This window comes from Sceloporus undulatus, chromosome 1 (assembly GCF_019175285.1).
Source record: "Sceloporus undulatus isolate JIND9_A2432 ecotype Alabama chromosome 1, SceUnd_v1.1, whole genome shotgun sequence".
Taxonomy (NCBI): Eukaryota; Metazoa; Chordata; class Lepidosauria; order Squamata; family Phrynosomatidae; genus Sceloporus; species Sceloporus undulatus.
In genome coordinates, this window is record NC_056522.1 from 72382123 (window position 1) to 72394904 (window position 12782).

General features: G+C 39.5%; 1 protein-coding gene across 9 annotated transcripts in view; it reads right to left on the reverse strand.

Annotated features, from left to right (window-relative positions):
* FAM120B (family with sequence similarity 120B) overlaps positions 1–12782 on the reverse strand; it is a 70053-nt gene that overhangs the window by 37825 nt on the left and 19446 nt on the right. For 8 of the 9 annotated variants that reach the window (XR_006101326.1, XR_006101327.1, XM_042444881.1 and 5 more), the window contains 2 exons: positions 8745–8840; positions 304–476 (listed from right to left, as the gene is read on the reverse strand). Coding sequence is in view for 7 of the 9 variants with exons in the window: in XM_042444881.1 (XP_042300815.1) it covers positions 304–476; positions 8745–8840 (269 nt within the window). In the remaining 2 variants the exon portion in view is untranslated. The remainder of the gene's footprint in view (positions 1–303; positions 477–8744; positions 8841–12782) is intronic. The other variant, XM_042444878.1, reaches the window with a different exon arrangement.

A 12782-nucleotide genomic window follows, 5' to 3' on the forward strand; every position in this document is an offset into this window, starting at 1 on the left:
TTTCATCATATGAAGCTCTATGGACTGTAATTCATATATGTGATAACCTACCCACTTTTTCTTTATTCTTCTTTAAAAAACAACAACCTTAAATTGCTCGTACTCTGATGCAACCACTTCTTAAGGCTGCAGTCCTCTATGAGTTCATGGCTACTATGCTGGACAGGAGATCCTCAGAGTTGCAAAGTAACTCCAAAAGTAACTTTTCAAGTTCTGCTAAAGATACATTATGAACTAATCTATACCAATCTGCTGTGGATGTGAGAGAGAAGAATTTAGATACAAAATTAAGATGTTCTTTACTTGTAGAGTGAGGTAGATTAGCAAGGAGCAGGCAGCTTCAACGGAGGCTTCCAAGGTCTGGAGGTCCTCTGCTATGTCCTGCAGTTGAAAGCATGCCAGAAATGTGTGATGGCGTTGCTTTTCAGCCTCTGGTCCCCTGCTGAGCCATAGAGATCTCAATCCAGGAGTCCCACCTAGGAAAGAAATTTGACATTTGGACCATGGCAATCATTCTTCACTAAAATGTGACAGGAAACAATTACTTGCTGCTTTTTTTTAAAACTACAAGGTAAATATCAAAGGGTCTCAGGTTTAAGGAATATCAAAGATGCTGCTGCTCAGATCCTCAGCTGCTCTGGTTCCTGGTGCATTTTCATGAGGCAGAGCCACATTCATCTCATAAAGCCACAAGACTGCAGGATTGTAAGGTTTTTTTCCCCTGTGCAACTTAAGCAAAGAGTTTCTTTGCTTTACAGAAAAGACTTGCCCTCAATGTAAGTGCAGCAAAGTTGCAAGTGTTTTGAGACCCTGTATTGCTTCCTTCTCAGAATTTTTTCCCCAACCCAATAACTTTAATCTGTCTTCCTCTCCCAGTGCATCCTTTCTTTGTACAGGGCACAACTGCTGATCCAGATCTACTGCAACCCAGCTGTCAGTCTCTTGACACAGAGACCCTTTTGCGCCTCATGATACAGTATCTGATAACCTACCCACTTTTCTGAGAGCTAGCATGGAGCAATGGTTTGATCATTGGACTATGACTCAGAAGACCAGGGTTCAAATCCCTACTCAGATATGGAAAACCCACGGAGGCAATTCACACTTTCTCAGCTTTGGAGGAAGGCACAGGCAAAAACCCTCTGAACAAGTCTTGCCAGGAAAATCCTGTGATAGGATCTTACCTTAGGGTCGTTGCAAGTTGGAAATAACTTAAAGGCACACAACAACAACAACAACAACAACAACAACAACAGCAACCCATTTTCCCATGAGTCCTCTGACCTGTACTCTGTTTCCATTTCATGGAGGCAATACTGAAGAGGAGAATAAAGTGAATCCTGAATAAAGGTGACTCTGTATGCTGCCCATGGAGGATAGCAGACTTGAACTTAATGCATATTTTAATAATATGTAAAGTCTTTGCTTCGGTCCAAAGTTCTGTGTGCATTACTTTATGTATGTATATATGTATTTAATATCCTGCTTTTCTCCTGAATGGGATGTAAAGAGGCTTACAACATTAATTAAAATGGAACAGTACAAAACTGTGCAAAAGTCAAAATGCATTAAATAGTACATACAATTAAAACATTATCATTTAAAACAATTAAAATGCTTTAAATATGCAGTGCTTATTAAAACAACACACTCAGGTTCATGTAATTCCACTCTGGTCAGCCAAGGCTGAAGGCCTGTTCAGACAAGAAGGTATTTGCTTATCGGTGAAAAGACAACAGTGGCAGATTGAACCTTCCTTGGGAGGGAATTCCAAAGCCTAAGAGCAGTGACCAAGAAAGCTCTGTCTCATTATGATGTGTGTACCCACAGGTCATTTACAGTACACATAGATCCTCATCAGATTCATGCAAGCACAGGAACATGCTTGCATGGCCATGCCTTCCTCTAAAACAGGCTGGGGGGGGGGGGGCTACTGAGTTGAGAATTACACTTTTATGTGCACAGCTGGCACTCCACATTTGCAGCTTTGTCTTTTGCAGATTTGATTATTCATGGATTTTATTAATATGTTATCTCTAGGAATTTCTTGGTCCTCTAGTGCAATTATGCCAGAGGTTGACCACAGAGTAGCTCTGGAGGACTTAGAGGCTTCTGGAGAGGTGTTCTCTCAGGTAAAAATATTACCCTTTTTTATTTCAGATTTTTCCACCTTCATGAGGGTCTTGTGCCCCAGACCCCAGTGAATGTATAGTGCTCCTAAGTGTCAGAAATGGTGGACAGGACATTAATGTCCACGTTGCCCTACATGGAGTCTCTGTCTCTCATTCTAGAGTCCAAGTGTGCATTTGGAAAAAAACCTACAATCAAAAACCACCAGGCCTTATTATTTTATTCTCAATAGATTGCAGAAACTGTAACAGAGCTTTCCCCAACTAGCCACCCTCCCAACGTACTGAATTACAACTTCCATCCTCCCCAAGGCCAGCACTGTCTATTGGCTCAGGATGATCAGAGTTGTAGTCCAACATATCTGAAAGGCACCAAGTTGGGAAAGGCTACCACAACACATACATAACCTACTAATGCTGCTACGCTGCTGCTATGCTCGTATTTTATTTTATTTATTCGCTTTCCCCCAATATGGGATCCAAAGCAGCTTACAATGTAAATTCAAACATGTAGTACAGTACACAAGAGGAGGGAAATTTAATAACCTGTCCAATTAAAACATTAATTTGAAACCATTAAAACACATTTAAGTGTTTTATTGCTTCTAATGGTGAATGCGTTTTAATAGTTTCAAATTAATGTTCAAATTAATATTTTTAATATATTCAAATTAATATTTTCATTTCAAATTAGTGTTCAAATTAATATTTTATATTTTAACATGCTTCCAACGAACTAGAACATATGAAGTTTTATTGGGTCTAATGTTCCATTATCTTTACGTCCAGATGACTAATAAGTGAGAATGAAATACAAAGAAAATGCTGGGTAAGTTGTATTTAGACAAATTCTCACTCAAAACTATTTGGAATTTGTACTTCAAAAAAACCAAAGATGCCAGTTCAGTAAGGTGAGTGATCAAGCTGAATTTGGTGAAACGTTTCTCTTTCTTTCCTAATTATACACAGGAACTGCATTCTTTTGGATGAACCACTTGGCCACTATAAATGATTATAGTGCCGTGGTGTCAAACAGTAGGTGAAAGAATTGTCTGTTTATTTAGTAAACAAAACTCTCTTAACCAAATGGTACTTTTGCCCACAGAGACAAAACAGAAAATATTTTGCCCATCTCCCTCAGATCAGGCTTCTTTGATACAAATTTTCTAAAGATTAAGGCCTCAAATCCAGAGAAGATAGATACTTTCCTATCCAAATATATATGGAAAGAGGCAGTATCATTGCAGGTAAATCTTCAAGAAAATTTTCATTGCCCATCAAGTAGGGGTACTTCCATGTCAACATTCCTAGATATTTTTGATAATTGCTTCATACTGAAACTGCAAACAAGAGAACTACTATTAAAACCAGAGACGAAATGCAAAACTGAGGAGCACTGCAAGAGTTGAAATGTAATAAACTTCAAGTGACAAGTTTTGAGGTCCCAGTAGCAGTAATTCTGGCATCCATTTAAAGGTTTTCATTATGCAGTCCTGGCTTATTTACTCAGCAGTAAGTTCCATGTGTTAAGCTGGTTCTGCTCCTATCTCCTGGGTTATTTCCAGAGAGTGACATTGGGGAAACCACTGTTCAGCCCATGGTTCAATATCTCTAGGAAGCCTCTGCATGAGGTCATTTAGGAGTTTGCTGGTGCCACTCAGCTCTACTTCTCTTTGCTGCGGAAGGTGGCTGAGACACTGTAACTGCTGGACTATTGCCTGGATGCTGTAAAGGACTGGGTAAGAAAACCTCAGGTGCACCTTAGGGTCACCATAAGTTGGAAATGACCTGAAGACACACACCACACACACACACACACGGGCCAATAAACTGAATGTAAATTCCAGTAAGACAAAGGCTATGTGGAATAGTTATTCTGGGACGTGGGCCACTAGCTACAGCATTTCCTGGTCAGTATTAACTTAGGTCCAAAACACCCTGTAGAAATCATCCAGTTTAAGACCACTTTAACTGCCCTGGCTCAATGCTAGAGAATTCTGGGGACTGTAGTTTTATGAAACATTTAGCCTTCTCTGTCAGAGACCTCTAATGCCACAGCAAACTACAATTCCTAGGATTCCCTAGCACTGAGCCAGGGTAGTTAAAACGGTCTCCAACTGGATTGTTTATGCGGTGTGTTTTGGATTAAAGTCACTGTAGTTCATGATGTACAGTAATTATTTCCCTGTTAGATTATTGCAATGTGTTCTATGTGGGGCTGTCTTTGAAGATAATTTGGAAACTGCAACTAGTAGAAATGCAGCAGCTAGACTGTAGAGAAGATAGAAGCTATACAACAATGACAAAAATTGCACTGGCTGCCAATATGCTTCCAGTCCAAATTCAACGAGCTGGTGATAGTATTTAAATCCCTAAATAGCTTGGGACGTCTTTACAGAAGAAGCACTTCTCCTGATACATATCTGTCCAAGGACTTGAGTTTGTTGGAGGGGTTCTCCTTTTTGACCCAGAAGTGGGGGCCACACAGCATGTGAAGGTGTGAAAGACAACTTTTTTGTTGTTGTTGTTTTTGCTGTAGAACCTGTTTTGGAATGACCTTTCCTAGATGCATGCTTATCACTGAGCTGGACTTCAGTTTGTTATCTAGTTAAAATAAGGCTTTTTACTAAGGTCTTTGAAATCTAATCATTTTATTCCATCTCCCTACTTATACATGGTTTTAACTTGCTATATATTGTAATATGTTTTGAAACTGTACATTGTTTTTGACAATTGTATTCTTAAATTGTTTTACACTGTTATTGTACACCATCTTGAGATCTTTGGATAAAGGATGGGATATAGATATTTCAGTGAATGAATGAATAAAATTTATAGGAAATAAACTGTAACAGGGCCTAAAAATTGGGTAAGACATCTGTGTTAAGCAGCAGCATATCATTCACTTCAATGGAGCATGTTTTCACCATATCTTGGCTACTTTTAATAAGGACAGAGAAAGAATCTTGCTGAAAGAAGATGGGTGCAAATGTATAGCTGTTCCAAAAATAGTCTTTGAACCAATAAGAAAAATATTATATTTGTTTTTATTAGTCTGACTAGCTTAACCTCCTACAAAAACATTTTAAAATCTAGAAGTGAACTGCTGCCAAGCTCCTTATTTGGTGAGCTATGGATTCACGCCGAAGAAAATAAAAGTTTCATGGGAGAATTTAAGGCATAAAAACATGGCCTGCAGATTTTTAAGAAAAATATTTGTTTTGGAACATAACTCTAAAAATAAATCTCGGAAGTCCTCTTCTCCCTTTCTAATCTGTGCTGAAATAGAACAGGTTTTTTTATTGCAGCGTTAGATGCAAATACAATTGAAAGGGAACTTGTATTATAAGGTGTTGCTTCCAGGGTATTTTTGGATGAAATTTCTCATACTTATACTGAGCCTCACATTTTTTACTCTTTACAAATATATATATATATATATATATATATATATATATATATATATATACATACGTACGTATGTATGTATGTATGTATGTATTTTTCAAGCAAGTGCCAAGAGTGACATGTGGCTGTCATTTCATTTAACCAAGAAAATAATGTTCCCATCCTGTGTGTTGTTTGCTTTCAAGTCATTCCATCTTATGGCAACCCTAAGGTGAACCTATCACAGGGTTTTCTTGGAAAGTTTCTTCAGAGGGGATTTGCCCTTGCCACCCTTTGAGACTGAGAGAGTGTGACTTGGCCAAGGTCACCCAATGGGTTTTTGTGGCTGAGAATTGATTTGAACCCTGGTCTCCAGAGTCTTGGTTCATTGCTTGAACCACTACACCACATTAAATATCATGGGAAATGTTTCCCAACAAAGTATCTGCTTCACAGCTGGCAAATGAGAAGCATATTGCAGAACTGACTGTATCCTTCTCATGAAAGGAGGGGGACCCTCAGTCTGTGGACCTAATCTAAAGTCCCAAGCCTGATCCACAAAGGTTCCTTGGTTGCCTCAGTTCCTTCCTAAAGCTCAGCGGACAGATGGGGAGAAATCAGGCAACTTGCACAGCTCCATGGGAAAGCTGTGGGGGCAACAAAGCACAGACAGTCAGTGCTTTGAATCTCAACATGCTGGTTGCTCCTCTTTCATCATGCCTGATCTCACCATGGCTTCCAACTCCAGATTCAGTTTACATACCTCTGTCACAAGTGACCATGCAATACCATTCACCAGAAGAACAGGTCACATAAAGGACAGCCAGCAGATTGCCCTGGTATGTAAAGTCCCCTTAATATCATTTAAGCCTGAGGTGGGCAACTAACTGCATGGGGCCAGTTCCCTGGAACTACCCTGCAGCCCACTCACCCCAATAGTGTGAGAAAATACCTCAGGTTTTTTTTGTCAGAGTCCTTTTCAAAATGGCAACCAGAAGTGACACTGTGTCACTTCCAATTGCCATTTTGTGAAGGACTGCAACAAAAAACAAGTATTTGGGGCTCTGTGCATAATAAGGGTGGGTGAGTGTTTTTATGGATTTTTGTGTAGATGGGGGCTTCCTCTGTGCTTTTAAGGCAATTTTTAAAATTTAATTTGAGGGTTGAGGGACTTTGGGGGATGAGAGAGCTTCGGGGGGCCACATACAGCCCATGATTTAAACCATGCTCAACAGTATCATTTGAAATCAGTAGTCTGCATGTGACACAGTAGTCTCTTGCCCTCGGAAATTTATGACACAATATATTAATTAGCATTATGCCATTCATAACTGGAAACTTCCCAGTCTGGCTACACAGTACTAAATAGTTATGACACTGCAGTTCAATGCAGGAAACTCCTTCAGCAGCTTTAAAATATATTTTCAGAACAGAAAATGCCATGATCACTATGGATAATGATGGGGAACTATATCCCAGATGGCTCTTTTGGGTTTCTATGTAGCTTCTGATGCCATCAATCCTGGTAACTTTCTGGATCATTTGAGTAAGAGCTTTCTGAATTGTGTTCCTATTCTCAGTTGAAAAGGAGGTTACAGAATATGGTGCTGGGACAATGCTGTTCAACCATACTAGTGTTTTCCCATAGGGCAATTTTGTTTTAACACCTACTTGTAGTCTGCTACAGTGCCATCACCAGGTTGCTCAGAACATCCATTTCCGTTTTATGCAATTATGGTAAGGTGGTGGAACTAGAGTGCTGAAAGACTTGGACAGGGTTCAAATTATCTTTCCAGGCACAAGCTGATATAATAGTAGTGGTCACTAGGTTGGCATTTGTCAGCCACAACACTTTTTTGTCAGCCGTCCCTAGACTGTGGAATAACATGTTAAAATACATTTCTAATTTGTATGGAAAATGTTCAGATGTGGCAATGGTTAACTAAAGTTTAAAATGGTTCCTGTTGAAGGCCAGAAAGCCTAGGCCTGGAAGAACAAGTCTTCAAGGACATGTGCTGAGACATAATATAAACAAATGTATTATTGTTATGCTCCTGTGTAGTATGGTGACTTCATAGGAAAGAGGTGTGTCCACTTGGTGGGAAGGTTGATCTTTTGAGAGAACAAAGACTGATGTCACATTCAAGCTTCTAGCATGGACTCTGAAAGAGAATAGATGTATAGTAGCCTGCTGTACAGTGTAAATAGCAACAAAGTTAATAAACCCTCATTTGAGTGAAAATCTGTGTAGAAGTTACTTTGATATTGAGTAGCTGAGAAGACTGCATCTGTTCCAGTTGGTACCAGTTCAGAACCACCGGTAACAAGAGACATCAACCATCCCAAAGATCTTTTTCTCTAACCTAACATGCTTTCGAAGATTTAACACCTGAATTGCTGTCCAAATTTAAAACAGTACTGAAGACCAGTCTCTTCTGGCAAGCTCACCCAGATGATGTTTAAATTGGGAATTTAGATGATGAATTTTAAATGTGGATTGTTTTAAAATGTGTATGTCTTATTTGTCCTTTTAAACAGTTGCATGTTTTAATTATTGGTAATGTTTTAATTGAGATTGTGATTGCTGATTTGTTGTTGTTCCCCACCTCAATCCATGAAGAGAAGAGGGTAAGAAATAACAAGAAGAAGAAGAAGAAGAAGAAGAAGAAGTAGTAGTAGTAGTAGTAGTAGTAGTTGAAGCCTAGGAAACCTCAGATAATGCTTCCTTCAGCATACACCTTTCTGTGCAGCAATGAGGACCTGCTTTGAATGTAGGCAGTGAATACATGATGGCCTGCCTAAGGAATAGATCTTTAATGATAGTGGCACCCTAGTTGCAGAAAATCCTTCTCAGAGAAACTCAAGTATGGTCAATGCAACATTGACTAAGAATATAAGAACTCATTCTGTCTAGATCCTTTCCTATGTTTTATTTAGATATTGTACTGGCTGTCGTGGAGTTTTCATGATTGTACTGCTGTTCTGTTTTTGACATGTGCTTGCTGATGTTTATAGTTTTTATATATTTTAAGCCTCCCTGAGGGCTTATAAAACCACACTGGCAGATGACACGTATCAAAAATAAATGCATTTATGTAAGCTAACATTTCTAAGCCGTCTGGGTCTCCAGAACCAAAATGCCTCAAAGAACATCAATAGTACATATTTTAACGGTCAAATATTTCATACTGATCTCATGTTTAAAACCAATAAGAAATTTTACTCTACCTGGGAGTTGTTTGGGTTGCACCAGATCTGGCTGCTGTAAACAATTCCCAGGATACACAAACCACTCCTTTATTACAGGACTTGTTCCCTGGACATCTAAAGAAATGAGCATTGGATCAATAAGTTAAAATAAGAAATGACATTTTTCAAGTATGCTTTATTTGAAAACTGATACTAGATGTGCTCTCAGGATGATTGTATGAACTCACACCTTTTAAGAATGTACTCATTCCCAATGGCATGTCAATGTAAATCTTGCCAATGGCATGTCAATGCAGGTTGGTCTCAGTAATCCACACTCCCACAGAGCTGTTTCAAAGGGGATTTTGTACAGATCACACAAGAATCAAAATATGCACAATGATATTGTGCAAAGATGAGATCAGGAATGCAGATGTTCTGCCTGGGGTTATTTCCTTATCAATTGGGCACTGTTGCCAATTGCAGAAGAGCCCTGGGGCAAGTGTAACTCCTTGTATAGGTGTACCTGTCCATCACACTCAATGATTTAATCAGTGGCTCCATATCTTTCAAAGAACCTTTCTGAATAGTGATGGTTAATGGCATGATATACTCTTTTGCAGATTTGCTCAGTCCACTGATCCCAAAAGCTTTTCAGTTTAGTCCTTTTAAAGGACTACGTTTAGTACTTTTAAAGAATGCAGCTGTTGCTGCCTGTCCTCCTTTGTAGACAGACTTCATACTGACCCAACAATTTCATTATGTAACACATTTATACCCATAAAACATCAAGGTTGTTGAGCAGACCAACAAAATATGTAGCATACTAGCAGCTCTTTAATGCAAGAAAACAAGACTAAGCTTGCTGTCCCGTTCCAGTTGACATGGAGGAAATATCCTCTACTTACAGAATGCTATTTCTGAGTACAGACATATAGGACTATACTGTTCGTTTGCAAACCTCTACTCACATACCTTCGAATGAGACTATATACTGTTAGAGTATATAGGGCCAAATTGGTTAAAGCAATACATTCAAGAAAGAAATTAGAACTGAAAAGGGAACATTATATTGTTGTGACAATACAGTTAGAGCATGCCCCGATTTAGCTACATCGCCATTCTTGGTAAGCCACATAAGTTAAGTCAACTTTAGTAGTGATGTTATGGATGTTCCAATCTTGTATTAGGAGACTGCTGCATTTTAGGTGTGTAAACTCAAAGATTTTTTTTTTACCAAAGACAGATCCTTCCATGCTATACCAGCTCGTGTTTCTATGAAAGCAAGATCAGAGCTTTGGTGTATAGGACCTTGGCTACTAGGAAGGACAAAATTTGTATAGCCCTTTCTCCATACAGAGACATATTTATACAGACTAATCCCATTTGTTTTCCCAGTCCTTCTCTTCCTATCACATATACAAATAACCACATCAATCATTCCCACTGCTGCCCCCCTCCCATTCATTAAGAGAACTGATTTCCAGAGATAACAATTGCTGGCACTGATCCAGCACAAGACGCATTATTGTGCCTCTCCCCCTCCAGTCTACCTACAAATCAAATGTTACTGTTCCCTTTAAACACGTTTTAAGTGTCTTAGGTTTAGGCATAACTAGAGACTACTATGGCTAGGGCCTAGTACTTCTGCTCTCAAGGTATGTACTATATTTTGTTGTTGCTGTTACCTGCCCTTGAGTCAACTTCGACTTGGCTCACTGTGACACTGTGGATGAGACATCTCCAAAAACCCCTGTCCTCATTCTCTTTGCTTAAGTCCTGCAGGCCCAGTCCCGTGTCCTCCCTGATCAAGATTAACAATCTGGCATACAGTCTTCTCTTGCTATTACCTTCCACCTTTCCTAGCATTATTGTTTTTCCTAATGATTCCTTTTTACTCATGATGTGACCAAAGTATCACAGCCTTAATTTAGTCATCTTCGGCCCCATATAGACAGGCCAAAATAAAGCTGCTTCAAGTCACTTTGGAGGTATGCTATTTAAAAGACGCATGCGTACTAAGGGTTGGAAGCCATGCCAAAGCCACAATCTGTCCTAAGGACTAGAGAGCAGCTTTGGCGCAGCTTCTGAACTCTTAGTATGCATGCATCATTTAAACAGCATACATCCAAAGTGACCCGAAGCAGCTTTATTTTGGCCTGTCTGCATGGGGCCTTGGTTTTTAGAGAGAGTTCAGGTTTGATTTGTTCTAGAACCCATTTGTTTTCCTTCTTGGCCATCCACAGTGTTCTCAGTACTTTCCTCCAGCACCACATCTCAAAATGAGTTGATTTTCTTCCTACTGGCTTTTCCCACTTTTCAGCTCTCACATCTGTACATAATGATGGGAAAGACAATGTCACTTTATGATCTTGTCCATGTCTTTCATAGCTGCCTTTCCCAATCCTTCCCTTCTACTAATTTCTTGACTACAGTCTCAGTTCTGATCAATATTTGAACCAAAGTATGGAAACTCTTTGACTATTTCAATTTTCTCATTGTTTGTGCTTTTCTATGTCTGAATTGAAATGTTGGCACTTAGAGAAGACATGGGCTTGCAAAAACTTAAGAAAAGACATTATAGCTGATCTTTGGTCTGCTATCAACATTTATTTTGTAATGTATGTTTTTTCAATGTTCAGGCCAACAGAGCCTAAGCCCTTCAAAGGTCCAAGCACACTGCTTTCCTCTGTCTCTTCTCCTCAGCCCTGCTCAGGCACAGGGAGACTTAACCTTCCACTTCTTGCATATCTTATGTGTGTGTCCTTGCTTTCAAGTTGCCTGTTGATCTATGGTGATCCCACGAATTTCACAGGGTTTTCTTAGGAAAGTAACAATGGAGCCCTGGTGGCGCAGTGGTTAAATGCCTGTACTGCAGCCATTCACTCAAGACCACAAGGTTGCGAGTTCAAGACCAGCAAAAGGGCCCAAGCTCGACTCAGGCTTGCATCCTTCTGAGGTCGCTAAAATGAGTACCCAGACTGTTGGGGGCAAATTAGCTTACTTGCTAATTAGCTTACTTGCTGTTCACCGCTATGATCTTTGGAATAGCGGTATATAAATAAAACAAATTATTATTATTATTATTATTATTATTATTATTATTATTAATACTCAGATGTGGTTTTGCCGGTTCTTTCCTCTGAAGTATGGCCTACAGCACCTGGTATTCATTGGCAGTCTCCCACCCAACTACTAACCAGAGCTGACCCTGCTTTGCTTCCAAGATCAAACAGGATCTGTGGCCTTAAGGGTATTTAGGGAGAAAGATACAGCTGCAATATGTCTTAAACTAGTTCATTAAGAGATTGACACATGATCCTTCTTACCAAATTATCAGGCCACAAGATTTCCAGAATTCTTTGATTAAAACAGTAAATGTACCAGGCATTAAATGTTCACAATAATAGCGCTGTACCATTATTCCAGAGATGTGGTGGCTTAGTGGTTAAGACACCATTTCTGCCAATCAGAAGATCAGCACTTTGAGGCCCGAATGCTGCATGATGGGGTGAGCTCCTGTCACTAGTCCCAGCTTTTGCCAACCTAGCAGTTCGAAAGCATGCAAAAGCAAGTAGATAAATAGGTACCACTTTGGTGGGAAGGTAATAGCGTTCGGTGCAGTCATGCTGGCCACATGACCTCTGGAGTAGTCTTCGGACAATGCTGGCTTTTCGGCTTAGTAACGGAGATGATCACTGGCCCTACAGTCAATTATAACTAACATTTATGTCAAGGGACGACCATTACCTTTACTATTATTCCATCTGTTGGTTCTGTATTTATTGAAAGCATGCCTATGCTACAGTATTTCTAAGGCTATTTCACAATCGATGACAAAACTTTGGGAATGGGCAGGAGATTCTCAGCAGTTCCCAACTCACAAAATTGCAGTTCCCAGGGTTTGTTGGATGACGTCTATCCCAGTTTAGCCAGTTTTAAATCAGGCTAAATTTGTACTGTGGCTGTACTCTTTCATATCTTTCCCTAACTGTTTATTATGGGATCCAAAGTATTTCAAAAACACGTATGAGAATACCAAGCCTTACAGACAAGATAATGAAGATTAGGAGTGTT